Source organism: Stegodyphus dumicola, chromosome 9 (assembly GCF_044657685.1).
Source record: "Stegodyphus dumicola isolate Sdum_Otavi_A_Nest chromosome 9, ASM4465768v1".
In the NCBI taxonomy this organism is placed as follows: domain Eukaryota; kingdom Metazoa; phylum Arthropoda; class Arachnida; order Araneae; family Eresidae; genus Stegodyphus; species Stegodyphus dumicola.
This window is the reverse complement of record NC_140776.1, coordinates 48890225-48906930: the sequence shown is the minus strand read 5'-3', so window position 1 is coordinate 48906930 and position 16706 is coordinate 48890225. Positions and strand designations below refer to the sequence as shown.

Here is a 16706-nt window from a genome sequence, read left to right as displayed (position 1 = left end):
TGTGTTATTTTGAAAAACGCGTAAGGAGTATGGTATTGTGCACTTTTTCCCAATTTTGCAGTGAATATTTGTCATGATTAAGCAGTTTTGTTAGATAAAATTTTGTTAGATAAACTAGCATAAGTGTAATTCGGCTAGTAGATTGTTGGAAGAAGTGTTCAGTAGATAAAAAGAAAAGAAACATGTCTTTACTTCGTGAAGACAAAATGGCGGCGGAAAAAAAAATAGAGGGTTGCTGTAGGAGAGTTGGTCGGCAAATTTTCGCCAAAAAAAAAATGCCAAGTTACCATAATGTAAAGATCAACCAAAAAGGCATTGTGGGGATGATGTTTACACTTGGACAGTGAAATCATGAACACAGTTTGAAACTGGTTTCAATCTTAGCTTAACTTTTTCTGCAAAGAAGGTAGTACTGCTAGGTGCGACATGGGGACAAGTGTTTATATAATTTTTGTGATTTTATTTGAAAAATACCTTTTCATTTTATATCTACTGTTCTATTTTTATTTGATCCACCCTTATAACTAATACCATCTGGATTTGGTTGACTGGATCTTAGTCTGTCCCTACTTGCCCCCAGGAAATTTTGCCTTCCCCACCGGATGTTCTCGTAGGTTTGCATGTGCACATACGGTTTGCAATTTAGCAGTTGGAAGATCCAGCGTTTGAATCCCAATGAGAGGAGCATAGTTGATTTTTCTCACATTTCTAGTTCTGGAAAGATAAATCCCTATAGTTATACTACAAACTAACAGGTTAAGTGAGTTCTTAGTGTATTATGTTAATTTAAAATAGTTCATTTCATAGTCATAATTAGGAGAAGCATTTAATTATTTACCTTTCCTCAATCATATTATTCATCTTTTCTGAGTTCTAATTTTTGAATAAATTATGCATATGCAATTAATTTTCAGCATGAAAGTTTTGTGAAGTAAGCTATATATAGTCACTTTTCTCCCCCCCCATTTTAATGTGTAGTTATTATATTATTTTGGATGACACGTTTGCTGGTGGTTAATCAAGTACATTTTTATTAACATTTTTATCAGTATTTCGCATTAGTTTTTTTATATGTATGAATTTATTCAATTTGTATGAATGAATATTATATGTTTGAATTCAATTGTTTAATAATTTACTGTTCTCCATACTCATTTTTATTTTTACAGTGCATTTGTTGCATTTATCTGTATAATATATTTATAGGAAAAACAAAGTGTATGTTAAAGACAGGTGATTGTGTTGTAAAGCACCCTGGTATTTATGCAACAGGATTAGCTATGGTGGTAAGTCTAGCTATTTACAATTAATGAAATTATATTGTAAAGAAATCTGTATGCTTAATAAAATTATATTATATGATATATTAAAACTATGCTAGTATTATTAGGTTTCCCTCTTATTTGAAGTTACTAAAATGTGTTCAATTCAATTTAGTTCAGTTCAGTTGCCTCGTGTTTGGCAGCATTTAGCAGCGCTACTGCTTTTACTGCCTGACAAAAAAAAAAAAAAAAAAAAAAAAAAAATGCCCTAAGGTGTTGGTACATTTTAGAATAAGGGCAATAGCCGCTACACCGTACTAGGTGAAGCTGGAAACAAGTACTTGAAGCACGTAAAAAGAAAAATTTGGGAAAGCGTCTGGGCATATCTTACATTTCTTCAGTAGCGGCCATTCAAGCTGCGAAAATCTCTTCACTTGGAATGAATAACGATGATTCGTTTGAGCCAGTCACCTACCTAAGTACTGACCCGGAGAGAAACTGCTTGAAAATGAGGGAGAGTCCTAAGTTTTGAAGTTACTGGTAAATCATGAAAATTCCAAGGCTTACTCTTCACATTCTGCAAACTTCATCAATGCTAATGCAGCTTGAAACCCAGCAACAAACTTCTCAGCTGTATTTTTCGCGTCGCTCTTATCTTCTCGATAGTGATTACTGTACTTGGAAAGGTTTTAATCTTCTTATCTTGCAACCAGGTAACTGCTTCTGGCATCTATTCTGGAGGGGGCTGTAATTTCTTCTTTACGTGAGCGTTGTAGGCAGGCCCATGCCAAGTCTAATTGGCACTGTCGTGCAAATGTCCAGCGAGCGCCTTTATGCAGTGACGATACTAAAGGGAATCTGCTAATGGTTAACACTTAAAATAAAGTATTGTTAACATTATAATATGAGAGACCAAACAAATTACATTTTATCTTTCAGTTTGTCTAAATGTGCAAATGTTTTGTGCTTTATTAAAACCCACACTCAAACATATTTATTGAAGACTTATACATATATTTATGTTATAAAAAAGTAACACTGCAAGTGAAGTAGAATAATACACTAAACATATTGGATACCAAATACACTCTATACTAAACAAATCGACACACCAAGAAGGAGTTTTCCGATGGAGACAAAAATTGGTGGATTGGAAAATTATGTACAGAACAGAAAATGATTAACATTTCAGAACAATTGAAGGATTTATTTCAAAATTACATAGTTACAAAGTAACAAGCTCAATAAGGTGTTGACCCACCTCTAGTCTGGATGCAAGCTGCCACACTGTGTGGCATAGATTGATAAAGCTCCCAGATGGTCTCCTGCAGTATTTCTTGCCAAATTTGCTCAAATGTTTGGGCTAAGTCATCAGCATTCCCTGGTAGATGCAGTCGCCTTTCCATTATATCCCAAACATGCTCAATAGGAGAGAGATCTGGCAGGCCAAGGCAGTGTTTCACAAGCTGTAATAGAGGTCATAGCAACACATGCTGTATGTGGTCTGGCACTATCTTGCTGAAAAATAAGACCAGGATACTGCAAAAGGAATGGTAGCAAAACAGGCCTCAGAATGTTGTTGACGAACCGCAATACTGTAAGTGTGCCTCTAATAATGACCAAAGGGGTCCAGCTATCAAGGAAATGGCACCCCAGACCATAACTCCTGGTTGAGGGCCTGTGTGGTGATCAATAGTGAAAGCAGTATCAGCATGCTGCTCTGGGCGTCTCCAGACACGTCTTCGATGATCATCTTGACACAGTTGGAAGTGGGATTCATCGTTAAAGACTATACATTCCCAGTCAGCATCATTCCAACCTGTTTGAGCCAAGCACCACTGTAATCTGGTTTGACAGTGTGCAGGCGTAAGTGGCAGGTGGCGTAACATTCGGAACGAGTATAGATTTCGCTCTATCAGCCATCTGTGAATAGGCATGGTGAACACTCGTGTGCGGGTCACACGTATGATGGTGTTGATAGCGATGAATCAGGTGCTGTGACAGCTGATTTGACAATCACTCTGTCCTCTCGATTGGTTGTGGCCTTAGGTTGACCGCTACTATCAGGATGCTGAAATCTGCCATTGTCCACCCATTCTTGCCAGCATCTTTTAATGATCGCATCACTTTGGCTCATATGACGAGCAATTCCCCGATTTACCCAACTTGCCTCTTTCAATCCAATGATACGACCTCTTTCGAACTCTGACAATTGCTCATAATGAGCTCGAATCCTGCGGTGTGGCATTTTTTCAGTCGTTGAAAGCTATCATAAATTGCAAAGCAACAGAAATTTTTAACAACAGTTTGAGAAAAGCTTATTATATAAATCTGCAGGATGCACTGTTCTGATTAACTGGAGATCGCACTATTCATTCATTGGACACCAAATTTTAATCATTTGCATATTTGGTCAAAACATTTATTCGTACGAAATTTCAAAGCAATCAGATGATTCATTCTTGATACGTCGATTTTTTTGTTATAGAGTGTATATTGCTTAACACTATTTATTATCTTAAAATTAAAAACAAATTAGTTTAAGTATCTAATAAGTTTGCACCGAATAAATTGTTGTTGTTAGCGTTGTTTACGACAAGGTTCAAACTGTGATTACAACAGGGCACAAAAATTGCTCCAGGGCTGATATCTAGGAATTTATCCAAAATTCTTTTATGCACACCGCTATGTTGTTGACGACGATATTAGCTTCGCGTTTCAACCGATGCTACACCTCCAAAAGTTTGCAATAACTGCAGTTCATGTATAAGAGCTATACTATTTATATCGCTTTGATTTTTATCAGTTAATGCTTTTTGCAGTTTTTGACATAAGCTGAGCTGATCTTGTAAATATATGTGAACAAAAATACGTGATGCCGATGCGTATATAAGGGTAGACACTGTGCCGTAGACATGTTCAGCAAATTGCTTAATCCTTATTTTGTGTCTACTGTTGCAATCGTAGTAATTTGGGCAACATTTATATTTTTTTATGATTTTTTGGGGGGATTGCTTGTTGTTATTGTTATCCTACATAAAAGAAGGTAAGTACAGTTACATGTTATGTTAATCATAGGTTAACTTTTTAATTTGGAAAAGCAACGATTTGAGCATAATTACTCAAAAACTGTTTACCTCTTGTGTTTGAGATGTCTCCTGGCTTGGTTATAACCTTTTGGTTAAATAAAGCAGTGTGCTAGGAGGAAGGGGCACTGAGACCTGGCAAGCTTGAGGCTGCCTCAACATAGTTAAATGCCCCAACTCCTAGAGGTGATCCAAGAGGCCGCTAACTTATTGGTCGAGCCAACAAGCTAAGACTAAGCTGAGTTGACAGGAATAGTCAGCAACTCGCATTCCACACCCCATCCTGGAGGGATGGTAAAAACATCTGCCATCGACAGGGACCCCAACCTCGGACAGCAGAAGAAAGTCACTTAAACACTAACTGACAGACCAGGCCACCAATCAGGCCTGCTAACACTACGTCATGGTATATAGACTTCAGCTTTAGGCACCCTCAGGGGGAAAACAAGGAAGGACATGAATATGCAGCTTTGAGGCTTCTGGCGCACACTGGCAGCCTCAAGCAATTTAAAGGCTCGCTGAATTCGCCAAATCAGATTTGATCAGTTGGGGAAATTCTTCTAATGTTGATGCAAGAATCCTCAGTTTTTGGAGAAGCATCTATCTCTCGAACCTCTTTTTATAATCAGCGCATCCACGATATGAGCTAATGTGAGCTTCTTTGCAAAAGATGCATGTAGCTTTTTCTTCATCATTCAAACTAAACTGCATTTCTAAGATATTTTTCTCTCAGTGCTTTATATTTCTTAAATTTTGTATATTTTACTTTTTTATATTATGCAATAAATAGAAATTAACTATGATTCGACTGAAATTTATTTAAAGAAATTTTTTGGGGGGTGATAACATCTGAAGTTGGTTTTTCTGGCAACTTAGTTTCTCATGATAAAAATCTATATAAAAAAATATTTTCTACAAAGGAAAAATGCATTTTTCAATTCTCCAATATATATAGATTTAAAATATTCACAAACAAGCCAATATGGAAAAAAAAAAGAAAAAAAAATTCACAATTTTTGTAGCAATCTCAATCTACAAATTGAGCAGTCAGAGGGTTAATTTCTATATATACTTAAAGTATTTGGTGCAAATAAAAAATTGCACATTACTTGAAACAAGTAAATCATAAAATGTGTTTAAATGTACGATACCTATAATTTGCTTTCAGAATATTAGCATTAGAGTATTAGTTCGAATGATGTGTATATTTGTTGGAAATATTTATATAAAAAAATCTGATATGTATACCACATGACTTCCTTGTACGAAATATGAAATTATACACATTATTTCTTGCATTTTTTTAAACTTATTGGATTGCATTAAATCTATTTCGCCGACAGTGCATAAACCACAATAGAATAAATGCATTCTTTAAAATTCACTCTATTTGTTTACCATAGCGACACTCTGGCGCTAGGCTCACTTAACAGTATTATATTTCGTTCATAACTCAGAATGCACAAAATTGATATCATTTAAAGAATTATCTAATCGGTGCCACATCTTCTATTCAAATACTATAATAAAGCTAGAATGATGTATAAAAGAAATTAAGCAAACAAAACAAAAAAGAAATTTTCACAGACGATTGAATATTTCTCATTGAATTAATTCAGTTCTCACTTCACGACAAGGCAAAAATACATAAAAACTCGAAATATCTGTATTAAAAATTACGAAGTAAATCTTAAATACTTATTTTCTCGAAAAAATTCCAGAAAGGATTAAGCATGATTTAATTCGTAATAATAAATGAAGGCGTTATCTTTGTTGTTGTGAAGCTATGTTTCTCTAGATTGTCAACAGATCCACTACTCTGCTGTTTCAAATGTAAACAAGCAATGGGCGCCATCAAAAAAATTATTAGGCTTAGCGGCACTTAAACAACTTTAAAATTGTTAATAATTCTAAAAATATTGCATACAGATTTACTAAAGGCATAAAAACCTTAACCGGAAGATAAGAACAACATAATTCAATGATTTTTAAAGCAAAAAATGTACAATTTACAAACATATAAGAGTAAAAAAACTGAGATCACTGACCCGGGTAACAGAGTGGATATATATATATAAATATATTTATATACGTTTGGTGTGGCTGATTGCAACCAAAATACGAGGTGCATATCTACATGTTATAGCAGTCCTATATACAAAATTTCAATGTTCTGAGGCTACTTGCTTTTGAGTTATGCGAGATATGTACGTACGTTCATATAGACGCCACGAAAAATTCTCTTCAAAATTCATTTTAAAGCAGTTTTATAATTTTTTAGGGAAAATATTTTATTCTGTCCTTACGTACAAATATCACGCAAAAACATCATTAAATTGCATTCGCTAGTGGTCAAAATGGATATTTTCATTGAAATATTCTGCCTGAATCTTTTCGCGATTGCAATACTTCCTTTTACTTCGTACAAGGAAGTAAAAATAGTAATTCTGTATTACAATGCATTAAAACATAAAATTAAAAACTTCTAAGCAAATTAAATTAAAATTTAGTCCATTAATTTTAGTATAACATTTTTTTTAAATATTGATTTTTTACAAGAGTTTAAATTTGAACTGGCTATTTTATTAAATAAAAAATTAGCCTCATTTCAAGATGTTCCATTTCAGCAAATATGCCTCCCTCAATTTCAGGGCTGGCTATGCCCATGAAAAACTATAGTCATACTAATTTTTTGTTAACTTTTATTTAATTTTTTTTAAATTTTAAATTTGTGTTCTCTTCATTTTGGCCAAATTTGTAAATTAAAATCAAATATGATTTATCATAAAACAAACTGTTATTGAACGAGCTGGCTGAATGATAAGTTACATCAACTGAAAATGTTGAAAAATAATGATAAAAATTTTGAAGTACAGCATATGGTATTTTATCATAATAAGGTACATAGTGTTATAATTTCAAAGAAAAATGAAGGTTATTAATCTTATTTAAAAACAGCAACAGTTATCAGAGACAACTTACCTAGCAATATGAATAATTAATATAGTGATAACATAATTTATGCAACATTTTGTGGAGAAAATGTGTTATCATTTTAAGAAATAGTTCTGCATTGGGTTTCTTTTGTGAAAAACTGTATCTTATGTATTTTCATCAGACCAGTCATATTAATGATCTTAAGTATAATGTATTGAGAAATTTTTGAAGAAATATTAGGCATAATATTTTTTGTGTATGTTGGCAGATATTTACAAATGCAAGTATGTGGAAGTATTTTATGAAAAGACAAAAATAGGTGAATTGGGAAAAATTTGTGTTGCTTATTAACAAATTAGTAATTACTGTTTTCTAGAAAAGTCCTATTCCATCCTTAGATAGATTTTGTTCATTTATATTTATATATCAAGTTACTGCATCTGAGTGACATTGCAAAGAAGTTTCTCCCTCTTTACTGCATACCTTGTGTTGTAAATTGGAAGCATGTCTAATTAACACTGGGAAGAATTTGAATCCTTCTGAAGGCAATTTGAATCCTTCTGAAGGAATGATTTTTCCTGTGTCCTGTGTCCTGTTTCAGAATGCCTAATAGATTATTCTGTAGTGATGGGCAATAATTTGTCACTACCAAGATTTTGCAGCTGGATCCCATCTTTCACAGTTACCTTTTAAATGGGAGATAATGTAATGAACTTGTTCTTTCCTTACTGCATGCCTTCTTAGTGTAATTGTAAATCATCTCGGCTAGCACTGGAAAGTGAGTTTGAATCCCATAAGGATATCATTCATACTTTTTTGTTTCCTTCTCTGACATAAACTAAAAAGACTCTTCAAGTGCACCTAAGCTTAAAAATATGGTGGACGATAATTTGGCATCACCTGGATTTATTGACTGGATCTGCCCTTTCCATAGTCACCCTATAACTGGGAGAAAATTTAAGGAATTTTCCTTCTCCTTACCATGTGCTTTCAATGGCAGATTTTCACATAGGTCATGAAGTGCATACTTCAGGCCTCTCAAATCATTTAAGGCTGAAATTTCAGGCTTTAAAATAAAAAAAAATTTAAAAAAGAGTTTGATTGTATTATTTATTTTTTTCCTAACAAAAATGATTACCGTATTTGATGGCATATAAGACACTTTTTTTCCTAAATTTGGTCTAAAAAAAGTTACCAGCATCTTATACGTGAAGGACACAGTCTTATATGTGAAGGTAATTGCATTCAATAATTGTTTATTTGGCTTTTACGAAATGTGAGACTAAAAGACGTGAAACTTTTTTTCCTTGTGTGTGACCGTCTAGATAAGGGTGCGTCTTATATGCCATCAAATACAGTAATAATTTACTATTATTCTCTAAATGAAATTGACAAATCAATAACTCCATCTTTGACATATCTTTTGTGATCTTCTTCAGTGACTTGAGAACCCATGATGGGCCTTGGTGTTCTTTAGAATTTTATTCCTGGCTGCTCTGTCCTAAGTGTTCCAGTTCCACCTTTAAGTTTGGCAAGTCTTCCAGACAGTGTAGTCATCTTAGTTTTGGTCTCCCTCTCTTTCAATTGCCTGTTGGCTTGTTTGTGAATATTTTTTGGTAGTTCTATTTTCAGGCACTTTGATTAGATTACCAGCCATTTTAACCTTTGAATGATGATCAAATTTATGATGTCTAGATAAACATATGTCCTGTAGATTTTTGCATTGGTTGGCCATATATCTGAATACCTCCAACAATGCTTCTCAAAATTTTTCTATGAAAGACTGCAAGTATTTCTTTTTCCTTTTCAGCTAATGCTCAGGTTCCAAGCTCCATACGTCAAAACAGGTCTAATTAAACATTTGTAAATTTTCAATTAATTGTTCTTTTCATAAAGTTTTATTTTAGATACTTATTTAAACCGAAGAAGCATCAGTTAGCAAGTGCTACTCTGTTATGAATTTCGGGAGAGATATTGTTCACTACATTAATTACAAAACCAGATTTGTGAAACACTCAACAACTTCAAATTTATATTTATCAAGTTCTAAGAAAAATTGATTAAATTTTGACTCAGTACATAGCATATATTTAGTTTTTGCTTGTGTTAATCACAGCAGACATATTTCAAACCATATGCAAGTTCATTCTATTGATGAGATAAAGATAAAAATGTCCTTACTGATAAGAAAAATTCATAATTATTTCATGTTATTTTATAGACTGAAATAGAACCAAACATCATCAAACAATATATTATTCTCAAATTATTATTAATTATATGAAAGCATTTCTTTAGAAACAAAATTTTTTGCTGTTGTTGTTACATTCCAATATATTTTACATGTTTAATAAAGAGACTCATAAGTACATTGTTGTAATTTTTGTAAATAAACTCTATTTTCAAATAAATCATATATGCATTTGTATTATTTTTTTAATTAATAATCTAGAGTGTGGGCTACAGTAAAAACATATGCATAGAATAAATACTATAGTGGTAATGTAAAATATTTAGGGGAGGCTTCAGAGCTGAATAACATTTATGGGGTCTCTCAAGTGCTAAATCCACTATTGTTTATAGTGTAATCAGAAGCACATCCAGCTAGTCTTGGGAAGTTCGGAGTTCAAATCCTAGCAAAAGCATCGTTCATTTTTCATGTTCTCTGAAATAAAACCTTAACAACCTGACCAGTTTGTCTGTTTATGAGATTTGTTGTCACTTGGTTTAAATAAAATAATTTTGTTTAAAGACGTAGATTTCATAATGTTTGCAAAGGCATGATCACAGAGAGTAAAGGAAACAATTATATAAATGTAGCTGGTAAATGCTGTTTGAATATGGCTGTTCATGAGCAAATTCGTAACCTGCCACTCAAAATCATTAAAGCATTTTAATACTGCATATATATATATTTTTTCTTTCCTACAAACAACTTTCATTCTATTAAATTAAAAACATGTTTCGTGATGACTTTCAAAAGCAGGCTTTCATTTCCTAATATATAGCAACATTTAATTAACGACTGATTTCCTGTATTTTTCTTCCTTTTTTTTATTATAGGGTGCAATTTGTGACTTTTGTGAAGCATGGGTATGCCATGGTAGAAAATGTCTTACCACTCATGCTTGTAATTGTCCATTGCAAGATGCTTTGTGTGCAGAATGTCAGAGAGGAATTTGGGATCATGGTAAAAATCACAATTTCCCCCTCCCTTTTTTCACACAGTAATTATATATATTTATTTCATGTACATGCTCTTAAAATGTGTGTTGCAAAAATCTTGAAGTATTTGTTAAAATTTAAACTTTTTCTTGTTGCTTAATTGTGTATTTACCAGCGATTATCAATTAATTATTAATTGTGTTTATTTGTATTACTTCATTATTACAGTGTTTTCTTCTGGGAATATTCTTTTCACCTCCAAGAGTATTGTAAGCATGTGGATCACAATAAGTCTTCACTATATGTACGTACAGTGGTGGCCAAAATTGTGGACACTTTTGGAAATTTTTATGTTTTTGAACTTTGTATGCTTATAGAAAACGTTACGTTTCACAAAATGCAAACTTGTATATATCATTTTAAAGAGAATTTTTTACTGAATTCAATACAAAACACAAAATTCAATTATTTGCAATACAAAAAACAGGGTTGCCACGCTACCTGGAAAACCGGGAGAACCGGGAAAAGTCAGGGAATTCGAAAATTGACCAAAAAATTCAGGGAAAAGTCAGGGAATTTAAGTATTTTTGTCAAAATCTGGAAAAGTCAGGGAAGTTCATACAATGATCCCGCCAAAAAAAGCGATTTTTGCGCCGACGGCGGAAGAGATAACTTTTTTGGCGAATTGTCTATCACGTGAGTGTCTGCTGGCATAGAGCCAATTTTCGCAGCTCCAATTTGATTGCCTTTTAGTTTCCCGCAACTTTTGGTTTCCAGTATTCTCGAGAATCGCATGTGCAGTGCATGAACTAAAGAAAGTACCTGTTCTCGTATAAAACAAAATGGGTTTAATCATAGTATACGGTACCATGGAGGTTAGAATCAAAGAATATGTATTGTAAAGAAGGAAAACCTCTCTGCAACAGACGTGGCTCCGTTCCATCATAGAGGGAAACAGCCGTGCATGCGTGATATATCTGCCGCCAAAGCTGGAAACCGGTGTCGAAGTTCGAAGGTCACGTTATCAAAAGTTCATTAAATGAATATCCTTTAAAATTTCTTTAACCACTTGCGCTAAAAAGACGTGCGCACGTCTTTTTAGCGCACGTCGAGATGTTTTTGTCGCAAACTGCGAGCGACGTGAACACCACGTCGATAAGCCTTTATCGCAAAAATGAAAATAACATGGTGCACACGTCGCCTAACAACGAGATTGTTTATTTCTCGAGTTACAGCTCTGGATTGCACTCGCAGATGCGGAGCGGCGTAAATGAGACACTTTACCACTTGCTATATTGTAGCGCACTGCACCGCAACCGTGAAGTTTAGTCTTAGCGCAAGTAGTTAAACTCTAAATTAAAAGAAAATATTTTTGGCGCAAGTAAATTAATTCATAGGTTAGTAATTTTCAGGGGGGGGGGGAACTACGAAAATCCGTTTTTAAAATTATTGCGAAAAATCCAAGAAGAAACGTCCTTTGATAAAACGTTTCTTCTTGGATTTTTCGCCATAATTTAAAAACGGATTTTCGTAGCTTTCTTTTGTCAAAGAACGTTTCTTCTTAACACGTTTCTCAATTTCCGGTACACATCGCGGAGAGCCAGGTTCCGTCTGGCCGCCAGGTTCCGTCGCCAAATCCCTTGGCAAATTTTCCCTCCGCATTCTAGCGGCGTAATAGCATTTTACTTGTATGGAAAATTTTCTTCTTTACATAGACCAAAGAATTAGAGATTCTTTGGATAGACGTTTTTTGGTTAAAATAATCTCCATGTATGGATTTGGCGACATGATGATGCGCAGTAAACGGGTCATTTTGGTCTTGGCGACAATTTTCAAAATCGTGCCAAAGCCAACTAGAATTTTACCGCAAAATCTTTTTAAACTTTTCTTTTTAATAAATACCTTGCCATTTTGCAGTAAAATAAAAAATAGTAATCTGTCATCTAGGCTAACCATGTAATATAACTATATTCGCTAAAATATCGTTGATTATTCTAATTCAATTTTTAAGTAATTATCTTTATTTTTATGTTATTCGTATAATTTAATGATGCTTCTTCCCTCTAAATTTATTAATTATTAGTAAATAATATTTCTAAATTTCAGGAAATTTTCTCTGGCATAATCTTGAAATTAATTCTAGCAGTATGATGACATACCATCAAGAAATTTAATGCACATATTTTTTTCTTATGTATGCTGCGAACTAAATATAAAATACCTCAATTTATTAAAATAGATTTCTTTGTTTCGTTTAGCTGCAGAATGTCTGCAAAAAAAGCCTTATTTTATTCCAGATTGGGAAGATTCTAATCTCAATCTTCAATGGAGAAAACAAGAACTATTATAATTTGTGTTTTCAAGTGTTAAGGTGCTTTTTAAGAACATACCTCACACAAATTAAATTTACCTAAAATCTAACCTAACTACGTATTTAGCATTGCGTTGTGATTTATAAGGACAGGATTAGCCTCGTGTTGAACTGGTGATGATCATGAGTAATAATTAAATAAAACATAAATTTGTTATCCAATGTATATATCTTAAATTTTATTAAGTTTCTTAAGTGGAAAAGTAAACAAAATTATCAAACAAAGTATACCAAGAATAATTAAGAATAAATGTCCTCTGGGATTTATTGAATAATTAAGTGAATTTGCTACACAATACAAGTAATACCATAATTTACCTCTTAGCGTAGCCAACGTACATTACGCGGATAGACTGGAATTTTCTTGAAACGCACCTGGAAAACCTGGAAAAGTCAGGGAATTTCATTCTCCTGTTTGAGTGGCAACCCTGAAAAAAAGTTAAACGATGATGGTTATCGATATACATTAGATAGTGATGATTGCAGTGAGTTATCAGTACTTAGTAGGGTACCCTTTATTTTTTATTACAGCTTCACATCGACGTTTCATTGAGCTGACAAGAGTTTTAAGCTCTTTCGTTATTACATGGTGCCAGGAAACAATTATAGCCTCAATTAGTTCCCTTTTATTTGATGGGCACCTCATTCGGACAAGAGTTTTCAAACGATGCCACAAATGTTCAATAGAATTGAGGTCAGGATTGTTTCCTGGTCATGATAACAATTTAATGCTCTTTGTACGAAACCACTCTTTCGATATTTTGGCTGTGTGGCAAGGAGCAGAATCCTGCTGAAAAATAAACAAAGCATTGTTGGGAAAGAGATCTCTGATGGAAGATAGAAGTTTTGGTTCTAGAATAGTGTCAATGTATTTTCTGGCATTCAGTGTCCCATCGATGAAATGAAGGCAACCAATACCATCTGCTGACATGCATGACCAAATCATAACACTAACTGGGTTCTTTACAGTTGCTTGAATGCAGTCAGGATGTAGCTCTTCTCCTATTCTACGTCTTACATATTTTCGCCCATCACTACCGAATAACGATATCTTAGTTTCATTACTCCGTATAACTTGTGACCACTGATCATCTGTCCAATTAATGTGTTCCTTTGCCCACTCTAGTCTTTTTTTTTTCGTTGCTGAAAATTAAGATAAGGCTTTTTCGTGGAATTCTACCTCTCAGTCCAACATCTGTTAATCTTCTCCTGATTGTTCTTGAACTGACAGAAACACCAGCATTATTCAGATCACTTCTGATGGCCGCTGATGATATTTTTCTATCTTGGAGACATAGTCTTTTTATTCTTCTGTCATCAATAGATGTGGTGCACCTTTTCGGCCTTTTCCTTCTTTGTTTTTTATTGAATTTGTCTCCTGATATCATAAACAAAACTTTCGGAGTCCAGGTGTAGTCACTGAACCACCCACCTGTCTTGCAATTTCAGCATAGAAAAGACCACTTTCTCATAACACAATAATATTACATCTCTTTCTAGGTGTCCAGTCTACTCTTTTATTTGATGTCATTGCTTCTTGACTAAATATTAAAAAGTTTTACAAAAATTCCTACCTCTAATTGCAGTGTATAAGAAACAGGTCCTCCTTCTACAGAACAAAGCAAAATAATGAATTGTTTCAAGTGTAAACATGATGTCAGCTTCTACTGGCAGTTACTAACATTTGATTGGGTTCTCAGAACAAGAACAGTGATTGGCCAGGAAAGCTAGACATTACAAACCACTTCATAATTGTGTTTTTTATTTATGTTAAAGTACACATAACTTTTTTTGTATTGCAAATAATTGAATTTTGTGTTTTGTATTGAATTCGGTAATAAATTCTCTTTAAAATGATATATACAAGTTTGTATTTTGCGAAACGTAACATTTTCTATAAGCATACAAAGTTCAAAAACATAAAAATTTCCAAAAGTGTCCACCACTGTATATTGTTTGCAATTAGTCATAATTAGATGCACATAGGTCATGAAGCTGTAACATTTGAGAAATACTGGCATATGGAGCAGGTTTGTTAGATTAAATATAGCTGAAATTTTGTAACATTCAGCTGGTCCTGTATGAACTTAACAGAAATATGAAATATATTTATATCCTATTATTTAAAATATTTATCTTGTATTAAAAATATTATTCTGAACTTTATTGAATGGTACATAGATGGTTTCCTGTTGACAATGAAAGTTGGCATAGATCTTGCGAAACTTGTGGCAACCATTCTGGCAAAATTTTGATATAACAGAAGCCTCCTTATCTAGGTAGATAATCACAGATCACCTGTTATTTAGTTACATAGTCATCAGGTACAATTACCAATACAGCATATAAAAAACTGAAATAAATAGGACCTCAATTTTGAGATTATCTGACAAACAACTTCATTAAAACTTGGGCCAGTCATTCTGGCAGCTAAAAATGTGTATTGACATTTAAAATGCAAGGTGAGACTGAAAAGTAAGGTGACTGATGTTATAATAATAACTGTAATATATATTTACATATAAATACATCACTGTCCTTCAAAGTAGTTCTTGCTGTCTACAACACACTTCTGACAACGTTCATACAAGTTCTGGAAACTTTTAAAAAAGTCCTCCTTTGAGACTGTGTCAAGTTTCTTGGTAACAGTAGCTTGAATATCTGAGATTGTCCCTTCAGTGCCAATTTCAGTCGTGGAAAGAGGAAAATGCCTGTTGGTGCAAGATCAGGGGAATAAGGAGGGTGAATAAATGCAGTATGAGGATGTGCATTATCATGCAACAGAAACCACTTGTCTCGTGCAGCAAAATGGTTCCAAACACAACAAATGCAAACCAGGAGGCGCTTCATAACATGGCAATAAAATTCACCATTAACTGTTTGACCTTCTGGTACATATTCTTTGTGGATAATTCCCTGTGCATCGAAAAAGGTAATCAGCATTGTCTTAACCATTGATTGTTTGAAATGAAACTTTCTCGATTTCAACGATGAGGGGCGGCGCCACTCCATGCTTTGACATTTCGTTTGTAGATCATACGTGAAACACTACGTTTCATCTCCTGTGACGATTGACTGTAAAAAACATGTCATCTTTATCTGCTGCATTGATGAAGTCACCACAGGAGTCCAGTCGCTGCTGTTTTTTTGTTCATCGCTTAAGTAATTAGGGACAAATGTTACACGAAGTTTCTGTTTTCCCAAATCCTGTGTCAATATTGTTCGGATGATTTCATGAGGAAAATTCAATTCGTTTGCCATTATTCAGATGGACAAACAGCGATCTTGCAGCAATAACTTCCCAACTCTTTCAACATTTGCCATCGTTCTGCTCATCAATGGTCCACTGTGATGCTTATTTCCCACGCTTTCACAGCCTTCACGGAAAAGTTTAAACCACTGAGAGTTACTGAATTTTATCTCTTGCAAGATAAAGTTTCTTCACCATACACACTTCAAAGCATTTCCAAGGTTTCCGTAACAGTTTTACCCATTTTAAAATAGAATTTCAGATTTGTTTTCTGCTCCATTATGTAATGTACTAACACCTTTCACGTTTAAGTGACTGCATGAACAAACATGAAACAAGAAACTTTGCAAATGATCCTGAATTTCAGTGTTGCATATCGAAGATTGTAATGCGCATGTGTCAGGTCATCGGGCTGTTCTCATTTTCAAAAGGAGGGGTGAGTCACCTTACTTTTCGGTCTCACCTTGTAGTAAAGTGGTCATTTTTGTGGACTGGGTACCACATAAATTCACTTAAATATGAATTCACATAATGACACAGTGTTTTTTATTTTGCAATTTTGCTAAATCCCAGAATCTTTCAATATTTTGAGTATGCATCATATGTATAATCAGGATCTTTAAAATTATGTTGAT

The 16706-nt window shown here is 33.8% G+C and overlaps 1 protein-coding gene across 1 annotated transcript in view; it reads left to right on the top strand.

Moving 5' to 3' along the window:
- Noa36 (zinc finger protein 330 homolog Noa36) overlaps positions 1-16706 on the top strand; it is a 70781-nt gene that overhangs the window by 10898 nt on the left and 43177 nt on the right. The window contains exons 5-6 of the mRNA XM_035357596.2: positions 1207-1286; positions 10349-10475. Of these exons, the coding sequence (XP_035213487.1) occupies positions 1207-1286; positions 10349-10475 (207 nt within the window). The remainder of the gene's footprint in view (positions 1-1206; positions 1287-10348; positions 10476-16706) is intronic.